A 27,748-nucleotide genomic window follows, 5' to 3' on the forward strand; every position below is an offset into this window, starting at 1 on the left:
CAATTAGTCACTAACTGAAAATGTAGGAAAACGCCAAAAATGACCTGGGTCCGAAAGGAATAATCACACAATTTTGCTCGTATAGGTACAAAGAAACAAACGATTTGTAAGATACGAGGGCTTCGACTCAAGTTCTGTTGATTATTCCAATAATCTGCAACATAAATCAATAAACAATAGTTGCCAGAAAAAAAAAAAACAGACATTTGGAAAAAACCATGAAGAAGAACAATGTTTTTTATAGAAAAAAAAACTTCACAGAAAAAAAGTTTTTTTTACAACACTACTCAAAAATAAACATTACACAATTAACATTTTTCCAAGGATCTTATAAAATATATTTATAACATCCTTGCAATTATCAAATTTTTCTTTTTCTACCAACGTGTAGGTTGTACGTGTTAATATAGCACTTTTGCCCTAAATAATAAATAAATAGAACAAATACACGTTATCGTTGTAAATCAGACCATTTTCTTGAGTCTGCTATGACGCTGTTTTAACACGTAGAAATGTTTCATGACCTGGCAACGCTGTGTGGGTTTTGGAAAACGATTTATGACTGGTGATGAGTGCAAAGGATGTTTTGTATTTACATTTGAATTCGTTTCGATGTTCGAAGTCTGACAGTTTATTCCAAAGTGCAGTATGAATTCAATAATACTTTCCAAGTGCAAAGTATTCAGGGAGAATGTACTGGAGTCCAGAGAACTAAGAGACTGTTTGTGCAGATTTTGTCTGGTTAACACAGACAAGAAAATTGGTATATTTACTGTGCAAGGACTTCACACAAAAATCAAACAGAAAATATCCACTTGTCTGTCGATTACTGTAAGTATTGCTCTTATTTAGAGAATTACAATGTTTAATGTGATTTCAAGTGGCGCTTGATGCTAGTTCTTGTAAAATTGCCATTTTTAATAAGTACTTATTGTAAATCTTCAACGCTAATTTGTGGTATAATACTTGATATTAACTTTACTGGGTGCACTTCTGCCCGTGCAGGTTAATATTTGCATCACGTGCAGTCAAAAATTTTAAAGTCTTTCAATAATTGCCTTTACATGTTAGCAAAATATTTGCAGTGGACAATGCTGGATAAAGCTCCATTTGGTACATGTAAGGTTGAGGGAGGCCACTGGAACAGTTTATATATGATCGTCATCTAATGAGGGCAGATTGATAATACAGGCCCATGTATAAATTCATTGTGTATATATTTGTTTCATTAAATCTACTGGGTTAACTTTACAATGCCCGATCCAGTTGGTATCCTTACTCAGAGACGAGAAATTACACTCTATAATTTTACCAAATTGGTCGAATCTTCCCTAGCCCTGAGCTATGGAAGCTTGAAATTTTCGAGTATTTTACTACATTATGCTTTTAAAATGAAAACTATTTCATATTTACTAGTTTACAGTTATAAGAACATTGAGTACTTACATTTCCTGTATTAGAATGGGGAAAATTTGTGACAACAAATATATGTGTACTACTCCTTTAACCCTTCAGCACTCGCGCACAGACCGTCATGCGAGAACTCGCACGTGGTCGAAACGACCGCGCTGTAAAATTTGACGTTAAGGAATTAATTACATAATTTTAAATGAATTGTATACTTGCCAAAAGCGGTGGTGTGTTGCAACAATACAATCTGGGGAAGGAGTAGAGGGGAAGTTTGCTCAAAGTCACTATACAAAATCAAAGAATATTTATAGGTGCGGTCGAAAAGACCGCGCTGCGAGTTCTCGAGGGTTAAAGTTAGCACTAGTTGGCTAAGATTTCCTAGTTGGCAACACTGCGCGCTGGCCAGTCGAAGTGATATCAACAATTAGGTGTTTATCCGAGGTATCTACCTGACAAATCGTAGGGAGATCTTTCTACAATGAAGGACGTTACAGGAAAAAAAGAAAAGAAAATTCCCAAGGATGTTATTCCCGAATTTTTTATTTTGGGCTGAAATTTGAAAAGAAAAGTCAACACCCAGGAGAAAATGAAACTAATTGATAAACTGTGGTCCATCCATATTTGGCATAGAAAGAATTATCCCGATTTCTTAAGTAGTGTCCAGACAGGGGCGGATTAAAAAAAAAAAAGTGACACACCCGTGTCTGCCACTTTGGCCATCTGGATCCGAAAGGGTTAAGTTACAAATATAGCCACTTTCATTTATAATTTGTCGCACTTGAAAACATATATTTGTTTACATACAAAATTTTGTACATAAAGTTTATATAAAAGTCTATATTAAAATATTAAATAATAGTAATTAGTTTTAGTGCATGAATGTTAGTGAAATTTGCCTGCTGCTCTTTCCTTTAAGATGTAATTTGGTTAAAATTTTTGAAATAGTCACCAGACCAAAGAGCATATTAAGAGCTCAGTTTCATTCAAGAGCCCTGTGTTTTGCAGTAGAAACGCGGGTAATAGTATACATGAGAACGTCGTGATCTGCGTTTCTTCTGTGTTCTATTACCACTTCTACATGAAATATCATAAATTTTCTACGTAGTGCAATAGTAAGAAGTATCCATGTGCACAAGACGTGCGATATGCGTTAAATCCCCCTCCCCCTCACACACATAGTCATAGATAAAGTACAAGGGCACTACACATGCAGATATAAAGTACAGGTACGTTCTTTTTTTTTATTTTCGTATCAGTCGATAAGTAAATAAAAGTCGCTTTGTTTGTTACCCCCTTTGTAAGTTCGTACATACTCAATGAATAATCCCTAGAAGTATGAGCGTCCTGCTCCTTCCTGAACTGATGCAGCTTCATGTATACTATATCCGAAACACGTCATGATTGTAGATGTGTATGCAACTGTAAAAGTACTGTAATTAATGCACAACCACAAATAAACGACTAAAAATCACATAAAGGAAATGAGTACAGAGTATTAATTTTCAAGAATAATTACAACAGTTTTATTTTCGAATGCTTCTTTTTTTTAAATATTAGCAATATTGAAATTTTTCAACTTACATTTTTCACTCGTTCGAAAAAAAAATTCGTTCATCACTAGTAAAATTAACCTAATTCAAAGGTCTTTCTTATTATCCCAATTTTTCCGAAAAGAAATCGGAAAAAAACTTATTTTTTAACCAATATCTTGAACATTTCCGGAAATTTTACAACACTAAACATGACCCAACCCTATCCTAGGGCTGTTCCGATAATCGAGTAATCGATAACAATTCGATAAAATTTCAAAACCGTTTCATCGATAAAGAATTTTAAATTTATCGAATTATCGAACTTTCGAGACTCCCGAAATGTTCGAGACTCTCGAAATGTTCGAGACTCTCGAAATGATCGAGACTCCCGAAATGTTCGAGACTCTCGAAATGTTCGAGACTCCCGAAATGTTCGGGACTCTCGAAGTGTTCGAGGCACTCGAAATGTAAGAAACATTAGACAACTTCGAGACACTCGAACTGTTCGAGAATCTCGAATTGTTTGAAAGCAGCAAATACAGAAATATATCAATATGATCGCATTTGTCGAGTCGCTTGAATATTTAGAAAAGTTCGGGATTATCGGAGTGTTCGAAAGACACGATGTATTCGAGGTTATCATAGTTGTAATTATATAATATGTATTACATATATGCAGAGTGTTCATTTTAAAACTCTTCTCCTTAGCAATGTAGTGAAGAAAAAGTTTTTTCCCCCACAGATCTGTACAAGGTTTAAGCAGTCTGTCAGAAGAGAGAAAGAGGAAGAGAAAACATGCATCACCCGAATGGAATTGGAATCCATGACAACATTAGTCTACTAATAGTCACTTTGCCGATTGCGCCAATAACGGGGCAGGCAGAAAAATAATTTTACATATGATTTCGACAAATACAACTTTGCAATAACTTATCAGATGAAAAAAGTTGTTTGACTAATTTGGCTGCAAGAAGAAATCATTGGAGAGGTGAAGGAACCGAACTGTTCATCACTACTTTTGATAATACCCGAAACTTCGATAATACTCGAAATGTTGATAATACCCGAAACTTCGATAATACTCGAAATTTCGATAATACCCGAAACTTCGATAATACTTGAAATTTCGATAATACTCGAAACTTCGATAATACTCGAAATGTCGATAATACCCGAAATTTCGATAATACTCGAAACTTCGATAATACTCGAAATGTCGATAATACCCGACACTTCGATAATACCCGAAACTTCGATAATACTCGAAATTTCGATAATACCTGAAATTTCGATAATTTCAAATACTCGAACGGTTTCGAGTAACCGATGACAACTCGATAAATTTTCACTCCCGAAGTTCGATAGGTCTTCAGCCTTATCGAACACCCCTACCCTATCATACTTACCGATGGCAGCTAGAGCGTGTATTGTAAAGTTTACCAATCTACTTTTAGTACTGTAAACTGTTTTTTTTTTTTTTTTTTTTTTTTTTTAATGAGTGCAGTTGCATTTTCCGGCACATATTCACTTTATTATGTGTTTAATCGTTGTACGTATAAATATGAGGGTTTTTCGGTAAAATTAAATGCCAAACTAATCAAACTACACATCGATTACATATAGATATATAACACGTATGCGATTATACCTCATCAAAATGACAAGTATGAAATACATGTACTAATCTGTGCTAAGTGACCACTACAAAAATGGTCCCTTGTCATCTATCTATTCCGATTGAGGCTAGGACAAAACTGGTGAGCCAGCGCGGGCTGCGTCCATAGGGACCGGGCTTGAAGCGACAGTTGGCAAGCGCATTAACTAAATTTCCTAGAAATTTCAGTCACCATGAGCGCCGATCAGATGAGGGCAGGAACCCTGTAAACTTATCTCGGTCTCCCAGGATGTGGATAGCTTAACTTGGATATCTGACAACGAATCTTACAACTCCAAAATTTTAGAGAAATCGGTGAACTGAGAGACTGTAATAAACGTTTCCCCTTCCGTAACCAATTTCAGATGTTTCCAGTTTTCGCTTCAGTTTTGTTTGGTGTTTGTACACGAGGTCTATCAGTTTATCCATTATTCACAATGTCACTATGTATATAATACCATTTTCGGGCAGTTGTATTATTTCTCCAAAAATGAAATGAAAGATTTTAGTTTAACATCCAATGATTAAGTAAAGTCAATGATTGTGATTCTCTCTCTCTTTTTTTTTCTTTTTTTTTTTGTGTGTGTGTGTGTGTGTGTGTCTGTCTGTCTGTTGTGTTTTTCACTGGCAATCCATCCCGAAACCCTTGCACCAAAGGCATAACTTAACCTCTGGGACCACTTCTGTGGTTACACATCATGGGTAACCACACTGCCTCCACATTTACATATCGTATATAAGGGTTTCGTTATGGAGGAATCCGTGGTTAACACTTCCCATTTTCCTTCCCTTGTTTCTCAGTTACTAGGTATCTCTCAGGTAAGATTCCCAAATAGTTGCATTATTGAGACAGTGGTCTTCAGGGTATTATTACACATATCCTGGAAAATTTACAAATGTGTGGTCTTTTATTGTAAATCGTTACCACGTAATGACGTAAATGTTAGAGTGGGAACTGTTTACTAACTCACTCTGAAATATGGGGAAAGAGATGGCAGAGGTGCGTATTTAGCTAAGCACATTGTATTAAGCAAAATACAAGACTTATGACGCTTTCGTAGCCAAAGTAGTAGTTGCAGTGAAAGCTGAAGTGTTAGTAATGGAATGAGCTGATAAAATAGTAGTGCGACGATGATGAGGCTCTGTTTGCATTAGTTCATTTTGAAATGAGGTTTCAGATAATGTTTCCTACGGCTACAGGTATGAGCTTGGTAATTAAGTCCCAAGCTGTTATGGTCTGTTGTGCCTTTAATTTCGTACCCAAGCTACTGATCAAGTGATAAGTGGCTCATCGTTCCGCTTTTGCTTCTCATAATAGCTTCGGTGTTCTTCCTTCCACTCTTTATTCACTTTGCTATTTAGTCTTGCAGTCTAATGTCCTCGTCCCGTGTGGCTTTATGTTTACGTTCAGTCATTTATGTTCACTCGTCCAGTAGGTATGTATTATGCACGTTACGTTAGTCGTTAGCGATCGGTTATATACAGGGTGATACAAAAATTTGTCACATTATTTTGGGAATAAAATCCTCACATCAAAATAAGAAGAAAAAGTTAGTATGGACCTGTTGTCTTAAGTGCATAGTTTCGTAATTATAGGGTGCCGAAAAAATTAACTTTAAAGGTCCATAGTTCCACTACTCTAGGACCGATCGTAGTCGGATGAAGACACCACTGAGGAACTAGTACGTGAATTATGCAAATATCGATCTGTCAGATCCTCCGGTACTTGCACAATCATTTTTAGAGAGGCTGTTTGGGAGTACTTGATAGCTCACCTCTCTAAAAATTAGTGTGCTAATACTGGAGCATTCTTAAACATGGATATTTGGATAGTTCACATACCAGTTCTTCAGTGATGTCTTGATCCGACTACAATAAATCCCACAGTAGTGAAACTATGAACTTTTAAAGTTCATTTATTTCACGTTTTCGGCACCTTATAACTACGAAACTATCTACTTTCGAGCACAGTCCATATAAACGTTTTTCTTCTTATTTTGATGACAGGAATCTGTTCCCAAAATATTGTAACACACTTATGTGACACCCTGTAGAAATCGATTGATTTGATTGCGATTATCTACCCTTATTAAGTTCACCATCAAGTTGATGGTTAGGAACCCTTACTTCTCATTCCAACATGATGAGCATAACTCTTTGAGCTTTTGAAACGACATGTTACCTATTTCATACTCGTCATACATGTGCTTGAAGTTGCTGGCGTGTCGACGAAATATTCTCAGAAAGTTAGGGCTATCTCTAATAAGGTGCTTGGAAACCTTACTGAACGTTTGGACAAAGTAGAAGCAGTCTGTGTTTTTATACCTTTCTGGAGTGAAGTAGTTACGTACTTCGTCCTGACTCCAGAATATGGCCATCGAGAAACTACAACCGAATTAGGTTGGCAATCTTCTAGTGGAATAACCGATAGACTACTGGTAACTGTGTGTGAGCCATATTTGCATTCAATGTCGTTGTCTGTGGACTGGAGTTGCTTATATTTAGGTTACTCTGAGCTCTTGGAGAAGATGTGCAGATACCTTCTTTTCCTGTTTAGATATCTGCGGCCCAACACAATATTATCAATAATAAAGAATTCTTTTTGTTTCACAACCTGAACCACCCTTAACTATGCTGCGAAAATTGCAGGGAAGGTGGTCACGCCTGAAGGGCATACAGGTTATAACGTCTGGTACAGGTAAACGTTTCCTCACTGTCCACATACTGTATACACTTTAGACTACAAACTTCAGATTAACTTACGAGTTGTGTTGTTGAGGTAAATCTACCCACTTATCATATGCCTTATCTTTGTGTGTAACATTTTCTCAGTCAGATAGATGCCAGGGTGTTTCGTTCGCATTAATTCAGGTTCATGAAGCCTTTTTACATTGAGTTCACCACTGAAGTCACTTAAATGATACCTTGGAGGATTAGTCCGAGGAAAATCTTAGCAACTTGAAGAATATCAGTGGACTAGCTACGTGTGAAACCTCTCTCGAACTTTTGTTTGAATTTGTTGTCTACAAGGTAATCGCCAACTTTGAACTTAGACGGCTCGTTGACAGGTTTATTGATGTCAAGATTTCCTTTACGTGTTGCTTTTAAGTCTATTGACTTTATTTTAATTGTGTTGTGTCTTGTGTTATTATACTTGGTTTACAACTCAGGAAAGATATCAACACATTTGTAGTTGGCTTGTAGTATAAAGCGTTTCCACATTAGGTTACGAAGCGTGCAATTGAAGCGTTCACTTACGATTGTTTTTATTTCATTATGAGTTGAATAGTACTTAATTTTGTAGTCTTCCATAAGCTTTATGAAGTCTCAGTTATAGAACTCACGCCCTCAATCAGTTTATAAATGCATTGACAGTTGGTTTGCTTCTTGCATCACTCTTCGAAAGCCATGACTAACTCCCTTTGCCAGTTTTATTTTTCAAAGGGACGCTTCATGCCTTTTTGCTGAACTTGTCGATAACAATGAGCAAGTATTTATAACCTCTATTTAATTTTGCGACACCCTGCAAAGTACCTAAATCCATCTCCAGTAAATCAGCCATCCATAGGTCGTGAATACCTTTATTTATAACAGATGTTCTACAGTATTGTCGTCTAGCAGGCCCATGTAACTCGTTAACGATCTGTTTACATACTGAGAACATAACGTTATGCAAGCTGGGTGCCCAATAGCATGTTAATGGCTACTGGATGATCTGCAAGAAAAGAATTATTGCTCCATACGACAATTGTGTCACCTGCATGGACAACCAATTTATTCAGGCCGATATCTTCATGCAGTGAAGAGTTTATCGTTCTAGAACCTTCGTGTATATTAGCTAGTATCCTGTATTTTAATTAATCCTTTCGGTTGTAGATTTCAAAAGAAGGGAACACCCTATGTTTTTGTCCTTGCTCATATAAATCCTGTAACTCTTACCTTGCCCTCGAACTGAATTTCAAACAATAGGGGTATTTATATTAAACAGATAACACTTGCTATTCCATGAGGCTTTAATATTTCGCGCCGTATGAGGCATTTAAAATAGCTTATAGTTCGTTTTCTTTATAGTACAGACCAAAGCCCGGTTCTGCGTTAGCTTTCCCTTGAAATCGCTACCAAATTTGGCTTCACATTTATAGAGATAATTGGCAGTGACGAAGTTCTTTACGTACTCTTTATATTCCATAGCTCTGTAACGCTTGGCAATTAAGCCCATAGACTGACGCTGGTTGGACGTCGACATTGACCAATCAGATTCCACAACCTTCCTGCCAGCACCTATATAATCATGGTTTCTGCTTTCAGTCTCTCATACTTTACGCTGAAGACAAGAATAATGTTGTCAAATCTCGAAACGTTGGACGACGTAGAATTCACCTGGCTGATTGCCCGATAACAGCTAGATTCATCACAACACTACGAAGGCTTCAGTTCTTAGCTGAATTGATGTTTGTTATAAATTCCCGGCAAGTTGCGAAACTTCTTTTGATTCATTTTCTTCTGAAGAGTTTTGATCAGGTTTTATTTGGTGCACACAGCCATAGCTGCAGTAATTTTGCTGTACTTTTTTGATGCATACAGCTTATGACTTGATTTTGCTAATCATGATTTCTTGACGACTAACACTAACTTCTAGAGTTGAGTCTCATTCAGGGAATGTAATTCTTCGTCTCCAGATACAAAATCTTCACAATCTGCACTATGGAAGGCTTTTTCTTGTTCATTCTTGTCATTGTTTGTATACTGTCAAAATATTTAGAACACAGAAAGTCATCACTGGACACATCTTGACTTTGAAACAAAATCTAGAAATAAGCACTTTTACTTCCAAGCAGGGGCGGATCCAGGGAAGGGGGGCCATCGGAGCGAAGCCCCCCCCCCTTCAGAAGAGGAAACTTTTTTTATTTTATATATAAATAAAAACCATCCCAGAGTTTGGAGCTCTTGAAAGTAGCTCCAAGTAACAGTATTACAACCCACCGCCCCCCAGAAGTCCGTCCTGGATCCGCCCCTGCTTCCAAGCTAAAGATAGTTTTTTTTTTCTTGCTATTCTTATATATCACTCTTGTATGGATATGCAGATAGTCAGCACACTTCATTCTCGTGTGGCCCCAGTCAGAGAACATTTCAAACTCAATTCTTTCCACAAAACAGCCTACAAGTCAATCACTCAGTAGGATCCTCACTGGACCACTTGGTGTAACAGTCCATTTTGTGGGCCTAAGCCTGCTTCAGCGCCATCTGTTAGCGACCGGCTGAACTATGTCTAGCCTAGCGGCAAGCACTTGGTGAGTGCGCTGCGACGCCCTGTTCCTAACTGGCGCATCAGGAGCCTTTTAGTCACGTGACTCCCCAGTTTGCCTCACGACTGTGGGTGGACGCCGAAAATTGGGAAGCACCGGCCGAGAATCGAAACCGGGGACCACGCGGACGTGAGTCCAACGCTCTAACCACAAAACTCAGGATCCTCACTAAAGTTTACAGGTACTTTTGGACCACAAGTTTGGTGAACTACTTTCTTTGCTTATCTGTTGACACCTGAACTGTGAATTTATGTGTCTTCTCTTTTATATGCTAGGCCAAAGACAGAATTACATGGATGCTTCCAGATGGTTCCAGATCTTTCTAGATGATCTGTGAGATTCTGGAATTATCTGGACTGTTCCGAAATGTTCTAGTTTCATACTGGAATTATGCGGATGGTTCCGGATCTTTCTAGATGATCTGTGAGATTCTGGAATTATCTGGACTGTTCCGAAATGTTCTAGTTTCATACTGGAATTATGCGGATGGTTCCGGATCTTTCTAGATGATCTGTGAGATTCTGGAATTATCTGGACTGTTCCGAAATGTTCTAGTTTCATACTGGAATTATGCGGATGGTTCCGGATCTTTCTAGATGATCTGTGAGATTCTGGAATTATCTGGACTGTTCCGAAATGTTCTAGTTTCATACTGGAATTATGCGGATGGTTCCGGATCTTTCTAGATGATCTGTGAGATTCTGGAATTATCTGGACTGTTCCGAAATGTTCTAGTTTCATACTGGAATTATGCGGATGGTTCCGGATCTTTCTAGATGATCTGTGAGATTCTGGAATTATCTGGACTGTTCCGAAATGTTCTAGTTTCATACTGGAATTATGCGGATGGTTCCGGATCTTTCTAGATGATCTGTGAGATTCTGGAATTATCTGGACTGTTCCGAAATGTTCTAGTTTCATACTGGAATTATGCGGATGGTTCCGGATCTTTCTAGATGATCTGTGAGATTCTGGAATTATCTGGACTGTTCCGAAATGTTCTAGTTTCATACTGGAATTATGCGGATGGTTCCGGATCTTTCTAGATGATCTGTGAGATTCTGGAATTATCTGAACTGTTCCGAAATATTCTAGAAGATACTGTTACATACTGGAATTATTTGGATGTTTCCGGAAGGTTCTGTTACATTCTGGAATTATGTGGATAATTTCAGAATGCCCTAGAAGGTTCTGTTGCACTTTGGAACTATCTGGATAGCTCCAGAATATTCTGGAAGGTTTTATTACATTCTGTAATAATCTGTATACTTTCACGTTGTTCCAGAAGACATTTCATGATTTTGAGGATTTTATTTAAGTAAAATACAGAAGAATAAAAACACTTCATCAGTTCCAACTTTGCTTGCTTAGTTTATTGTTTTTATTGAGTACATTCATACGAGAGTGGATTTTTTTTTTTTTTTTTTTTTTTTACAAAACTTGGGGTCGCGGTGGCTCAGTGGTAGAGCGTTCACCTTCGGTGCTTGGGGTCCCTGGTTCGATCCCAGCTCGTGGCGTGTGGACTTTGTGGTGGACCAACACCGTGCTCATGGTTTTTTTCGGGGTTCTCCCGTTTCCTCCCACTTTCTTCATTCCACCCTTTCACTCATCTCTCATCATCACCGTCTCCTTTAGCCTAACCGGCATAACCGTGGGACGTGAAACTTATTTTTTTTTATTTTATTTTATTTTATTTTATTTTTTTTTTACAAAACTATTGTGAAAAATTCTAAAACCAAAGTGGCGTGTTCTCCTTTTCATAATATGTAGTACCAGTGTTCGAAGTGGAAAAAAAGCAGAGAAGGTATGTTTTATTACGATTTTGACTCGACATACCGGTTATTTAAATGTTGAAATATAGTGAGGACAGTTGTCTAAAATATTACATTTTTATTTACATAATAACTCAAAACCAGTGGAAAGCTTTTCTTCAGTTACAGGGCGGCATGGAGAGACTTTGATCCCCTGCCAACAACTTTCTGAAGAAATAAAAAAAAAAAAAAAAAAATATTCCCCTTGTGTTGTATTATAGAGAATTATATTCGAATATGCTCAAAAACCGAGCTTTTATATTAACAGTTTTCTGCGGAAAAACTCGCGGACTCCTCACTCGACTGAAGGATATTTCCAAACCCCCGGAAGATTTGCTTCCCGCACCAGACAACCTCTAAATCCGCTTATGCTCAATACACATTTATATGCACTAAAGCAAGAAGACACACACATAAGAAAGAAACAATTCAATATGGTACATCAAAATATAAAATAGATGACATCTCATTTTAAAAACGAAAAGTAGGAAAAAGATAACAAAAATGTCGGTGTCAACTTAGAAATTATTTCTACATAAGAAATAAAATCTTTTTAGGTAGAAAGCTATTCGACAGTTACTGTGTATAAAAATGAATTTTATTAAAGGTATTTAGCATGTACTCTCCAGTGACGGTATGTCTTGATCACCGAAAAACCAGAGGCGATATGGCATACCACTGCACACCATCTCACTTTGACTTCTGTGTAGTACCCAGAAAGATACAACACCTGTACAATTTTCAGAATTTTTTAAATTGGTATTTCCGAGAGAGAGAGAGAGAGAGAGAAAGAAAGAAAGAAAGAAAACACTGCAATAGAGGCATCAACCACGGAAGTTAAAACATGAACATTGCTTATAAAACCTGTTAAAATTATAAGTGGAAGTTCTCCTTTTTAGGGAATATACAGAGTGGCCCAAAAGTAGGTATACAAACTAGGGATGGCCGGATCTCGGATCTGGATCCGGATCTCGGATCTGGGTTCGAAATTCGGATCCGCATCCGAAATCCGGATCTCAGATTTTGATTCTTATCCAAACCCACATCCCACCCAAATTGTGATAAACTTGAATATCAAAAATTCACCGAAAGTAATTTCACGAAGTCCTGACAGTGAAGAAGAAAGCAGAAAATTAAGACTGATATTAACAAGTCTATTTGTCTCCTTCATTCTACACTAAGGATCAAATGCTTGCCTTACTAAAAAATAATCTGATTTGACCCGGATGAGAATTCGAATGTCGAATCTAGGTCCACCCGGTTGCAGGACCGAGATGAAATATACACATATTTATATTTGAAACCGGAATACAAAACTCGAATACTTAAAATTCCTCAATACACCTATTTCATTGCAGTTAAGACAAGTATTGACTAGTTTTTACGTATATTTATCTTGCTCAGTCTGCTCTAAATATCAAATGTATACCTTACAATTAGATTTAATAATTATTTAGTAAATCACAATATGAGCACCGAGAATAAACTATGGATTTTGGTGCTCCTTATCTAGATTTGAAATTTCGGATTCATACATAGAATCAGGCTGAAAGATAAATATTTGAGATCTGGACACCGAAACAAGTGCTAGTACCAAGATCGTAGCCGTTTGTACCTAGGTAATGCGAGCGGAAGGCGAGCACTAATTCCGCATGTACCGGTACTTTGGGGAACACGAGAAACTAAAAACAGATGAATATTCTTTTTCAGGGGCAAGTTGCGCTTTAACATGACTTTTCATGAGTGTTGTGTTAAAATACGAAAACTGTAATGGCGACTTGTTTGAAATAAATGCCTTTTCTATTTTAGCAATAAAGTTAGGTACTTTCACATTGAATAAAAATTAGCAAAGCACATTTCACTGATTAGAGTGCTGGTTCTTATGGAAGCTTTCACACTAAACCGAAGATTTCGTCATGTGGGTATCGGATTGCCACAATTCACCTTGCTGAAAGATGTGGTTTATCAGGAGGTCGGTCAAGATTCTTTTAACTTAGCCTGTAGACTGCTTCTGGTCTCAATTATTCCTATATAACAAGACTAACCATATATAAAGTTGGTTCGAAATGATTTAAAATATCACTAATTGACCTTAAGGGGATAATCGCGATTTAAATATTCGTAAATCAGAAGATATGTAAAAGTTAAGCGTTAAAATAAATCCGATAATTCCTAATGCAACCTAATGATAGCAATAAAACTCCTTATGTAACATTTCCAAAGCTAAGATTAACAGTTTTATTCCTGAAGAGGGTTTATGGCAACATAGAATATTAAATATTATAAATTCAATTATCATAAGTAGTACCTCTGACAGCCCCGCATTTCACATCACCTTTGCCCTTCATCCTGACAAGTGGGCAAGTCACTTACCCACAATGACTTTTCAGGCATTCCAGTGACATCAATATCTCAGTTTGGGTTTGGGATCATGCTTCGGTGAACCTTGACTATCACCATCAGCAGCTATTAGAGAATCAGAACTTATTTCTGTATTAGACAATGTGGGTAACTATAGCTTTTCGTCTATAGAAGACAGAGAGCGTGCCTTCGGTGCCCGTGGTCATGGGTTCAATTCCCGGAGAGGCACTCAACAATTTCGATGTTGACCCAGTATCGTGAGGACAATTGGGGAGTTATCTTAAGTAAGAGGTAGCGGACTGCAGTCTAGAAAGCCAGCATTAGGGACTTCGGGTGTCGATGCGTTGACTACACATCCCCACTTTCAACGTAAGCCCGTTGGTAGGAACCAAAGGACTGTCGTACCAAGAATTTAGTTTGTTTTAATTATCATAAATGGCTTCTTTATTATTAAACTTTATCCAATATTTTCTTTTCAACTAGTTTGGGAAACTCAGAGCTAGCTACTTGTTTTCTTTTTAATTCATGTTCATAGTTAGCACAACTAATCACTAAGAAAAAACAATCTTTTCAATAAAATTCGCCTCGCGTCTTTCGTAGTTAAGTTTAGTTATTTTTAGTTTTCTTTTTTTTTTTCAAGTTGAAGGGTGGTTTATCATTTTCCCCTCGCTTATCCTATTCTTTTTTCTAGTTTTACCTATGTTTCTTTGCACGGACATTGCGCCTACGCACGTGCTTAGTGTGTTCGTTTACAAAAGCGGGTCATTTTCCTGCCACTATAGAAAGTAAGAGTGCACTGTATCAGAGAAATATTAATTGACGTATGTAAGTGAATATATCTGTGACGAAGTCATAATTACTCAGTTTTTGCATCGTACATAGTTTCATCATCCTTATTAACCCTGCACGTACACACTGGGGTCTGTGAGACCTCAAGGCATATTCATTTTAATACTATAACAATTCTATTTATTTTTCCAGTTTGGGCTACCAATGTAAATTAAGTTTGTAACATTGTATATGCGGAGTAATAGCAGTCTAGCCAGTTTAGTGAGACTCATTGTTGGAATTAGACGTTATTTTCGCTCTGGCGTTGATTGGGGTCCAGCATACCCCAGTGTGTACTTTAAGTAAGTGAATTTTTTTGAAAAACATTTTGATAAAATGGATTTGGAATATATACGACATGCATTATTGGAGAGTGAAGATGATATGGAAGATATCCTACTTACAACAAAGCATCACAAAGTTTAGTTTCATAGTTGTCAGAAAGGTGATAACATTTACTGCTGTTGGGGTCCCACAGACCCCAGTATGTATTTTAAAGGGAAAATTATTTTATAAATTTGCCTCATTTTTTTCAAAATAATACAGTAACTACAAGAATGGCATTAGAAATATTATTTTCAGTAAAATGTTAAGCATTGTTGATAGATATTGTGTAAAAATGTGTGAGTTCATTAAATAAAAAGAAACTTTATAATTTAGAGAAATATGATTGGGGTCCTACAAACCCCAGTATGTACTTTGTGAGTAAGAAAATAAGTGTGTACGTGCAGGGTTAATCTCTTCGCCCTCGCTTCCCGAATTCCAGTTCTAGTATTCTTTCTTAATGGGGGACTGATGTCTCATGTAGGCTTATTAACTATGACATCAGCTATAAAGAAAGTACGGTTTAATTTGCACTAATTTTAAAACATTACGTTAATTAAATAATAATAATAATAATAATAATAATAATAATAATAATACGGAGCGAGCTCAGGCTACTTGTTAGGATTCTTGCTTAGCAATTGGATAATACCGGGTTCGAATTCGGAGACCAGCCATCCTGACTGAGGATTTTCCAGGGTTGTTCCTCAGTTATACTGGGCAAATGCTAGGTTAGTACCTTGATCTAAGGCTCTGGAGACCTTCCTTTCATTCCTTTTCCAATGTTTTCATCTGTTGATTACTACAGTGTAAAATGGCCTCTGAGGATGTATCTGGTAGCTTACAGTAAATAAACAATAACGATGTAATATATCTTCACGAAACGTGTACAGTCCCAATAGATAGCCTAGGTAAAGTTTTAATATCAATTTCCTGACTTTTATATACTATTTTCATATTGTTTCAGCTTTCAATTTTCACATGTATGTTCCCACCGAGAATTGAACCTGAGATCACATGAACAAATGCGAATATGTTAAATATTTTTGAACACTTTAATATACAAAACACAAAACGCTTCAATGATACGATGCATGGATATGTTTTAGTTACGTCCTGCAATGTATGATTAAAGAAGCCAGGAGGGTGAAGAAAAAATAACAGAAATCTCTTTTATATTTACTCCTTCAACAAACTCCCGACCTCAGAAGGGCAAGCCATAAGTTAGGTAATAAAGTCATACAACGAACACAACCATATCGCTCTCTTGAAATTCTCGTGTGTATGTTTAAAAAACTACTGTTGTTCCACGCCAACCAGTCTATATTTTTTGTTGTATATACCTTCGAAGTAAAAGATATTCATTATTACATTTGTTTTTGGTTGGACTCGTGAGTCAGAAACTACTATTAATAAAGAGTTTGTTTTGTCTACTATCCCTGCGATTAGAAGGGCCTTATCTAAAAGATATTTCATTCGTATATGAGAAAAGAAGAAAGTTTATTTTCTAAGAATAAAATAAATATTTTCAATGTGAAGCTAACATTAAGTTTCGAAGAGGAGCTAAACAGAAGAATTTGTTACCATTTACATCAGTTTTCAGACAGTTCACTACTCTGAAAGGGGAAGAAATCAAACTGGGAAACATTTTACTAAAGAGACTTCGACAGAAAGTGCAACATGTAAATATTGCAAGGTTAAAATAAAATAAAGAACAAACGTGTTATGGAAACATTTAAAAGCACAGCAACCTACTATATCAGTGAATCCTAAAAAAGTTTTAACGAATTTTAGATATTCAATTTTATCATCACAATTTCAGATGTAGGTTTGGATACGAATCAAGATCTGAGAGTCGAATTTCGGATCCATATCCGATTTCGGATCCAGGTCCGAGATCCTAATTTCGGATCCAGATCCGAGATCCGGATCTGAGATTCGGATATAGGTCTGGATCCGGCAAGATCCGAATCTCACTGGATCCGGGATATCCGGATCCGAAAATTTTTGGCCATCCCTAATACAAACCAGCATCAATCAAGTATGACATTGTAATTGATTAAGATAATGAATTTGTTGGCTTTGGTTTGTTCCAAGCTTAAGGTATATAAGTAAAAATAAATTAAGAACAAAGAAGGAAGAAACTAAATCAATACCTGTATGGATAACAGTAAGTAAATGATATAAAATGTCATGTCCGATCAGTACGGGACTGTATACCTACTTTTGGGGCACTCTGTAGTACAATATGGTACTAATCAACAGCAAGAAAATACATTTTTTAAGGTTGGCAGTTTTAAAATAAAATAATAGTTTTGATTTTTTAAAAATTCAGAAGCTTACAGCATGAGAATTTGTAGACGTATTTCTTAAGGGGTGATATAATTCCAATTAGTAAGTTATTGTGTTTCAAATAAAACGAAAAGCAACAATTTATGTTGAACCATTCACAGTTTAGTCCGTTCTCTAGTCGCGGCCTTAACTTAGATTTTGGGGGAAATGTTATTCTGGCAACACTGTAATTTCTATGAATGGCAACACTGAAAATTCTTCATGTTCACATTTTCTGTTGTAGAATAACATTATCTATGATGTAGTAACTTGTATTTCATTATCCCCTTTCACTTATGAGAAACAAGCAAAAGAAAAAGGGTAAAATTTGTATTATTTTTACTATATCAGGCTCTTGAAGTACTTTAATATTTTGCCGAAAGTTACAGGTGAGAAATGGCGCTAGAGGCGCAATATTTAGCGGCCTGTATCTCGGTCCAGATTTTTTTTTTTTTTTGTCCTGAATTTGAATATCTGTTAAATTTTATAACATCTGAGACTATCAAGGTAACTCCCTTGCCTAAATTGATAATGAACTATGCCAAAATGTATTTTTATTTTTGAATTTCTTTGCCTACGTATGTTTTATAATTTAGTGAGCCAATCCCTGTCAAGCAACTAAAATTTTCAAATAAATTGTACCTTACCTTGTCAGATTTTGATGAAATATGTACAGTTCTGAGTAGCGCTGAGAAATGACAAACCGTGATTTCAGGGTGATATGTGAACCTGTTTTAAAATTATGGGTTTTCAAAGTTTACCAAAAATTGCGTGAGGGACATTTGTTCGATTTGCATTTGCGGCTGACCTAAAGGTCCTAGGGCGTTGGTTAAGATGTCATTTTAAAGCTTTTAAAAAGACCTTGCATAGTATAAAACACTATAGAATGTTTTCTCTATTTAAAAAAAATAGTTTTGTCTTTCCGAAAATTTCAGAATTTTGAATTTGATTTTATCTTTAACAAATTTATTTTGAAAATTTTCACTATATATATATATATATATATATATATATATATATATATATATATATATATATATATATATATATATATATATATATATATATATATATATATATATATAAAGTATTCGGATTGTTATGAGTATATCACCAAGTTCTTGGAAAATGTGTGGAAATAATTTTGTAATACATGATAAGGCCTAAAACTATCTTTGGACTAGTGGCCAAGTAACTGTTCATTTATTTATAGTCAGTGACGACGTCAGAGGAACAAGGGGGCGGGCAAAAAAAATTAATTTGAGTTTAACGTCCCTTTCAGCAGCGAGGCTATATGAGACGGGATCTACTGATTAACATGTGATCCGAACCATATGACCTCCCGTCGAAAAACGAACCCGGCTCTCCCACACCAAAGGCGTGTACGCTAACTGTTTAGCCACGAAGGAGCTCAAGGAGGCGGGTAGCCCCTAAGTCGTCCTTTAATAAATGTGTTATTATAATGTAGATCAAATAATATAAAACATCCTTTTTGGTATACACAAGAATAGCTGCCCCTCCCCCCCAAAAAAAATCTTTACCTTCCCTCCTCCCCGAGAAAATTAAAGCTGGCTTCGTCACTGTAGTATAAAAGGGAAACAAAAATAGAGCACAGCACGACTGTTGGTGGACGGACTTCCTGAAACTTATTGTGTTCTTGAGAAAGCAGTTTAGACCGTTCAAGATATACTACTATTCTGATAGATCTAGAGCTCAGTGCGAGAACGAAAAGAAGTATTTAAACTTACGTTTTCATAAATCTGATTGCGACATAGAGGCTGAATGGAATTTTGTTGCAACAGTTCATGGCAAGTGGTCTTGTAATGAGGTTGAAGTCACAGTCAAGAAGTTAGTCCGAGCAAGTCTCAGCATCCATATGATAATACAATTCTTCGCACTGACAGCATTTTGACTTGACAGTTACAGACTTTACTGAAGTGCATTTTCCTTTTTGAGTCAAAAAGAGTTCACCAAGTCAGCAACATTCCTACAAGATCTCTTTAACAAAGTACAGATAATTCCTGGGGCACAGAAATTTCACGCGTTCATTTCTCCAGCTTCAGATATTTCTTTTGTCGAGGGGGTCCCGGGTTCGATCCCAGCTCCCGCCAAGTGAACTTTGTGGTGGACAAACACCGTGTTTGTGGGTTTCCTCGGGGTGCTCCCGTTTCCTCCCACTTTCTTCATTCCACCATTTCATTCATTACTCATCATCACCATCTCCTTTAGCCTAGCCGGCATAACCGTGGGACGTAAAACTCAAATATTTCATTTCTTTTTCATTTTTTCTTTTATCGAGGTATTTTTGTATTGCCAGAGTCAATTGAAACAGATACTCGCCAAAACAAGAGGTGGTGACAAGCATAGGTTTTGAGAAAACATGAAGTGAAAGTGACGTTTCACTATTCATGAAACCCATCTCCACTTTTTATACCCTGGGAAGCTAGCTATTCTCTAGATTCGTGCAGTGGATGTGCTGTGTAAAGTGAACCTTAAGAAAGAATTGCATTTTTCCTGGCGACACAATTTTCTAGTCATCTCGGGCTATCAGTTAGGTGAAGGTATTGACATCCGACGTTTTCGAATGCAGACATCGCATTCATCTTCAGGGATTATGATGAAGAGACACGTAGATGTTGGGATGTATATATGATGATTATGTAGGGGCGGAGGTATGAATGGGTGCTTGTGATTGGTTGAGGAAAATGCTGGCTCCTGATTGGTTGTTGTTGTTGTGGCTACGAGAGAAATGGCTTTGTTGAATGTCTGATTTTGTTCTTGAAAAGAGCGGACCAGATAGGGCTGAGTTGAAATCCAGTGTCTCTATTGAGACTGTTTCTTTCCCGTGGGATAGCTATGGCTTTGTTTATTGTTCTTTCGTAAAAACTGCTGCAATTGGCTACTACGAGTATGGTGGAGTCTCTATATACACACATGCTTACGTCTCTACTCTTTTCATTACAGTTCTTGAAGATGAATGCGATGTCTGAATTCGAAACGTCGGATGTCAATACCTTCACCTGGCTGATAGCACATGACGAATTACTAGAAATGGTGAACCTTGTACACCTGGCCTGATAAAGATATAGTAACAACCGAAAAAACCTTTCAAGTTCATTCCATACTAGTTGTAAGCAGTATAGAAAGAAAACTCGGGCTTCTAAATATACACATAAACCTCATCAAAGTTCTTTTTTGACTGTGAGCTATGTTATTAATTTGATTTCAGTATATCCTTATTTAGTTCTTGTTGTGTGCTTGTTTGTTTGCAATTTTATCTTTTTAAGAAGGCGGATCAAGGGAGGGGCTAAACCATAATTTGCCGCTTTATCCAGTGTAAAGCAGGATTAAAGCCCATTTTATCCTGTGTATACTTAAGCGTCAAGGGGGGGCTATAGTCCCCCTTAGATCCGCCACTGTATATATATATATATATATATATATATATATATATATATATATATATATACGGAGAGATAGATAGATAGATATAGATATATGAAATTTTTCGAAATATGACTTTTTAAGGAAATTAAATTCAAAATTAGATTTTATCGAGAAAAACACTTTTAAAAAGCGTATAGTGTTATACGTAAAATTTGAAAGCTTTAGAAAGACACCTTAACCAACTTCCTTGAGCCTTTAGGTCAGCTGGAAGTGCTAGCCGAACAAATGCCACTCACCCATTTCTTAGTAAATTTGGAGAACTTCGGGTGGCCTATGATTTCGAAATCGTTATTAAATCAAATGTAAGCTTTCCGCTTGTTTCACCAATCAAAGCGGTCAGAATATAAGACGTCAGCGCAATCTGTAAGGATCGATCCGAAACCGTGTCATTGATTTGACATGGAATGGCTCAGTTATAAATTGTGTCCCTTTAGGTTTTTTCTTTCTTTCTTTAACGCACGTCAGTTCGTTAAAAAAAAAAAAAAAAAAAAAAAAAAAACTCATTACAGTTTTGTTTAAATTCAACTAACCTATACTATTAAGGAAAATAAGATACCATGAGATTTTGTTTAACACATTCACTGTATATTGTGCTACTACTTTTATGACATCAAATTGAGAAGTTCGGTTCAGAATTCTTTGTGGTTAGATCGTAAGATGGCACTAATCTTCTTACAAGTTAGTATTCGTATGAAATAAACAAAAAGGTAAATAATTTACCAAAAAGTAATTAAATGTTTCTTTTGCAGGTAAATGAGAGTGATGAACTTCCAAAATATATATGCAATGATTGCGTACTGAAGTTGGAATTCTTTCAAGAATTTAGAAACATGTGCTATGAAGCGGAGAATCTCCTAAATGAGCACTTATCTTTCATTGGGAATCAGACCGAAAAGAGTCACAACATCAAGGTAAGCTTTACCTACTAGTATGAATTAGTTGCGTCCCCTAGTCGGTGCGAGCCTATAACGGAAAAATTCATGTTGGCTAAAAGTTGGTTAAATGTATAGTTTGCCAACCAACTATTCTCTCTACCTTCACGCAACGATATTAGAATTGACGGTTTTCCCAACCAAGAAATACGTTACTTTTAGCATTGGCTAAGTGTCGGGGAACCGCTCTTTTGGTGGGGAATGGTTGCCCCAAGTGGCCAAACCTGATGTTGGGTCACCGTTGGTATGTCACATCGCCACCATTTTCCCAACGTTGGGCCAAATTAATTTGCTACTAGGATCGTTTAAAGTTGTCGGTCAAATGAAACTTGGTGTAAGGCAGCAAAAGAAAGTTAGAGAAAAGTATTCACAAGTCAGTGGTTACTACTGTTGTGCGTACATTTTATTATTTAAGTGTTAGGCGACTGATGCCTCTTTCAACGCTTTTAAATTTTGACTTTTTTTTTTTTAAAGCTAAATTGTAGACTTTCAGTCAAACAGCAACAGCGTCATCCCTGTTTATCCTGATATCATGGTTCCTACCTCATTCTCTTCAGAATAGAACAGCCTTTGAAACGATACCATTCACATTTCCTATCGTATCCCCGAGTCGGGAAATTTTGAAAGAAATCGGGATTTTTTTTAAAAAATTCTTTTCAAATTTTGAGCTCCTCTGGGCTTTACCCCCTTGTGTTAACGCACAGATTTCAAAATCAACGGAAAAATACTAAGGGTTGTACGAAATATGTGTTCAAAATTTCAAACTTCTATCTTGAAGAGTAAATGCGGGAAAAAATATTTACCAATGAGCTAAGAACATCCTCACAATGCCCCAAAAGACCCGGATGTAATATAAAAATTTCTGAAACATCCCTGTTTATCCTAGGATCATTGCTCGTACCTCATACTATTCAGAATAGAACAGCCTTTCAAACGGTACCATTCACGTGTCTCCATCATGTATCTGAGGCGGGGAAATCGCGAAAAAAGAGATTTTTGTTTATAAAAAATATCCTTTTTTTTTTTAACTTTTTACCCTTCTGGACTCACCGTATGTCAACGCAAAGATCTGAAACAAATCTGAAAAAATACTAAAGGGTGCACTAAACTTGTACAAAATTTCAATCTTCTAGGTGCAAAAGTAAGCCCCGCCAAAAGTAATATCCCCACAGCCCAGATTCCCGTATAAAACAGGATCTCAGGTTAAAATTTCTTGAGACATCCCTAATTATCCTAGGATCATAATTCGTACATCATTCTCTTCAGAATAGAACAGCCTTTGTAACGGTACCATTCACATGTCCCCATCGTGTAAGTGATGCGGGAAAACCAGTAAAAATATACTTTTGCTAATATATATAGTTTTTATTTATTTATTTTTACCTTTTTGCTCCTCAACCCTCCTGTGGTAATGCAGAGATCTGAAATAAATCTGAAAAATTCTAAGGGGTGCACTGAATGTGTGTACAAAATTTCAATCTTCTAGGTGCAATAGTAAGCTCGCCAAGAAATAATAAAAATAGGCCTAAAAAGTCCGTTTCTTTTAAGTTATGGTATCATCATACCCTATTTCTGGACGCAGAAAGGCGTGAAACCATACGTCACGTGTTCTACAATGCCAACATGTTTGAAAAATCAAGGAACCAAAAGACGAAGTAAAAAGCTTTATTAGTACTTTTTTAATCGAATAATGAAGATATTACCCTAGCGTGCAAAAAATACACGATAAAATTTAAAATGGTTAAATGTACAATTGAAGTCATGGTTTTCTTGGCCACATGGAAATTAGATCGGAATAAATAAGTGCGGGATACGCCAGGAGTCTTGCGGTGATGTACTGGTGACTGTCAGACCTTGTAATAGATGGTAATACCCGTCGTTAGTAGACCTCTTTTGTCATGGTTTCCTGTAACAGCATTGCAAAGGTATTGATGTATTGATCAACGTTGGTGGTCGCACCTCACTTCAAGAATTCGATAAGTGTGAGTTGAGTTCATGATCATCGGAGAACTTCATTTAGCTTAAATTTATGCTTGTTATATACGAGGGATGTCCAGAAAGAAATAGACTGAAATAATAATAATAATAAAAGCAATAAAATGAACAAACCAAATTGTATTAAATACATTTGAAAGGTATACTCTTAATCTATTTTCCCACATAATCGCCATTCAAATTAAGACATTTATCATACCGTGGCACAAGTTCTTCAATATCATGGCGGTAGAAATGTGCCGGCTGCGATTTAAACCACTGTCTTACACCGACATGCAGTTCTGCGTCAGTATCAAAGCGTTCTGTAGCGAGCCATGTCTTTATCGCTGCAAAAAAGGCGGTAGTCGGTTGGCGCCAAATTGAGACTGTATGGTGAGTGGTCGAACATCTCCCATCCAAAACCATCCAAGAGCTCTCGGGTACGCTTGGCCGTGCGTGGATGTGCGTTATCGTGAAAAAACAACACCTTTCCTCATTATTGCATGTCCGTACACTTCACACAATTGGCGATGGATTTCAATTGGTTCGTAATTTTTTGCCATCAAAAACCTAGTCACAGAACCCACCTCACAAGGGACGGAATTTTCTATTGTAGCGCACATTGTGACACGTCACAGAAAGCACAGTAAGAGCGTCACGGTACCACAGCTGGATGTGTATTGAGTGTGGCAACATTCTGACACCGAGATATCGACTCTAGCCCCACCCAGTGTCGCGTTAAGCCAAAACGTCTAATTCTTTCTAAAGAGCCCTCGTAGTTTGCGTATTAACAAAGATTCATGTACAGCTGCTAGAACAAATTAGCATCCGAGAAATGTTAGTTTTTGGGATAACCGGTAAAATCATTTATACTGTAGTTTTTATATTAATAGAAAATATGCCATACAATGTAAACTTCTTCATGTGGTTTACACGTGGTACTGGTTCTTAGTTTTTTATTCGTATCTGCTAACAGTGAATTCAGATTTTATGTTCTACTTTCAGAGCACTGATTCACCGAAGCTTCACGACGAAAACGCCATCGAACTACAGCCAACAGCACGTGATGAAGCTACGAAAAACTCAGACCCAGGCAGAGAATTAGTTCCGGATACTGTGACCTTTAAGACTGAAAAGGAAGACATAGAATATAGTTTTATCGAAGTGAATGAAAGCAATGACTTTTGGGAACAAGAAGCATCGTCTACAATCAAAGTTGAAAGTGAATCGGACACAGTGAATATGGATTATGTTGTTGACAGTGAAGAAAGTGCGGAAGCAATTCCAGTTGACAGTACTGATAGTGTTGCAGAAAATGATAGGAATATATCTGGTTCACTTAACGTTTATGATGGTTCAAGGAAGAGACCCGCGTCAGGCCCTGTAGGAGAACAGTAAGTCTCTTTTTTTTAAAAAAAATACTTTTTCTAATTATTTGTTATTTCCCTAATATCCATTAATTAAATAGTTGAAAGAATGCGATATGCTTTCAGAATACCTTATCGTTACCCGGACCACATTCCATGATAATTTTGATCAAATGTACTCCTTAAAGTTTCGAAAGTACAGGTTATTTTTATCACTATAGTGATAATATTGTAGCCTCTTATTTGACCTTATTGTTGTCCCATTGAGGCTGTGATTAGCCATTTGGCGAACACTCAGCTGAGTGATGTGTGGTCCTTGTCATTGACTACCAACAAGGATACTCCCGATTCCGCCTTTCTGCTATCATTTTTCCCACGATACTTTGCGGTCAGTGACGTCACGTAGAGGTATAGCCAAGGATGTTATAAATAGAGGATCTGCCCATACCACAAAATCGTAAAGCCTTACGTATCCTATGATTGATTTTCTTACCTGTGAAAGGTTATTCCGGGTAATTCCTTCTCACTCCTATTTGTACCCCATACGTGCAGCATGTAACCATTGTATAATATAAATCTGAAGCAACGACTTTAATAAAACTAAACGACAGACACACCTCACAGCCATACGTATCCTATGATTGGTGATTTTCTTACCTGTGAAAGGTTATTCCGGGTAATTCCTTCTCACTCCTATATGTACACCCATACGTGCAACATGTAATCATTGTATAATATAAATCTGAAGCAACGACTTTAATAAAACTAAACGACAGACACACCTCACAGCCATACGTATCCTATGATTGGTGATTTTCTTACCTGTGAAAGGTTATTCCGGGTAATTCCTTCTCACTCCTGTTTGTACACCCATACGTGCAACATGTAATCATTGTATAATATAAATCTGAAGCAACGACTTTAATAAAACTAAACGACAGACACACCTCACAGCCATACGTATCCTATGATTGGTGATTTTCTTACCTGTGAAAAGTTATTCCGGGTAATTCCTTCTCACTCCTATTTGTACACCCATATGTGCAGCATGTAATCATTGTATAATATAAATCTGAAGCAACGACTTTAATAAAACTAAACGACAGACACACCTCACAGCCATACGTATCCTATGATTGGTGATTTTCTTACCTGTGAAAGGTTATTCCGGGTAATTTATTCTCACTCCTATTTGTACACCCATACGTGCAGCATGTAACCATTGTATAATATAAATCTGAAGCAACGACTTTAATAAAACTAAACGACAGACACACCTCACAGCCATACGTATCCTATGATTGGTGATTTTCTTACCTGTGAAAGGTTATTCCGGGTAATTCCTTCTCACTCCTATATGTACACCCATACGTGCAACATGTAATCATTGTATAATATAAATCTGAAGCAACGACTTTAATAAAACTAAACGACAGACACACCTCACAGCCATACGTATCCTATGATTGGTGATTTTCTTACCTGTGAAAGGTTATTCCGGGTAATTCCTTCTCACTCCTGTTTGTACACCCATACGTGCAGCATGTAATCATTGTATAATATAAATCTGAAGCAACGACTTTAATAAAACTAAACGACAGACACACCTCACAGCCATACGTATCCTATGATTGGTGATTTTCTTACCTGTGAAAAGTTATTCCGGGTAATTCCTTCTCACTCCTATTTGTACACCCATACGTGCAGCATGTAATCATTGTATAATATAAATCTGAAGCAACGACTTTAATAAAACTAAACGACAGACACACCTCACAGCCATACGTATCCTATGATTGGTGATTTTCTTACCTGTGAAAGGTTATTCCGGGTAATTTATTCTCACTCCTATTTGTACACCCATACGTGCAGCATGTAACCATTGTATAATATAAATCTGAAGCAACGACTTTAATAAAACTAAACGACAGACACACCTCACAGCCATACGTATCCTATGATTGGTGATTTTCTTACCTGTGAAAGGTTATTCCGGGTAATTTATTCTCACTCCTATTTGTACACCCATATGTGCAGCATGTAACCATTGTATAATATAAATCTGGAGCAACGACTTTAATAAAACTAAACGACAGACACACCTCTCAGCCATACGTATCCTATGATTGGTGATTTTCTTACCTGTGAAAGGTTATTCCGGGTAATTCCTTCTCACTCCTATTTGTACACCCATACGTGCAGCATGTAACCATTGTATAATATAAATCTGAAGCAACAACTTAAATAGAAATAAAAAAAGACAGACACACTTCATGTCTGCATATAAAGATCACAATGTTTTGAGCCAACATATATGGCGGAAAGGAGAGTAGCCAATCACACGTGCCAATGCTAGGCTCTTTTTCTGGCTTCATTTCGTTAATTGGATTTTTATTTATTACTTGAATTTGATGTATCACTTGCAGCTATTTCCATTTGAAAAAACGAAAGTTGAATCCAATATGGCGGAT

The 27,748-nt window shown here is 36.8% G+C and overlaps 1 protein-coding gene across 1 annotated transcript in view; it reads left to right on the forward strand.

Annotated features, from left to right (window-relative positions):
- The first annotated feature begins 512 nt into the window (after nucleotides 1-512).
- The window catches only part of LOC145682422 (uncharacterized), a 190,315-nt gene continuing 163,079 nt past the window's right edge, over nucleotides 513-27,748 (forward strand). Inside the window, exons 1-3 of the mRNA XM_081754052.1 lie at nucleotides 513-831; nucleotides 21,754-21,915; nucleotides 24,916-25,304. Of these exons, the coding sequence (XP_081610178.1) occupies nucleotides 649-831; nucleotides 21,754-21,915; nucleotides 24,916-25,304 (734 nt within the window). The 5' untranslated portion in view covers nucleotides 513-648. The remainder of the gene's footprint in view (nucleotides 832-21,753; nucleotides 21,916-24,915; nucleotides 25,305-27,748) is intronic.

The sequence above is a fragment of the Thermobia domestica genome, chromosome 3, assembly GCF_964235325.1.
Source record: "Thermobia domestica chromosome 3, izTheDome1.hap1.1, whole genome shotgun sequence".
Classification (NCBI taxonomy): domain Eukaryota; kingdom Metazoa; phylum Arthropoda; class Insecta; order Zygentoma; family Lepismatidae; genus Thermobia; species Thermobia domestica.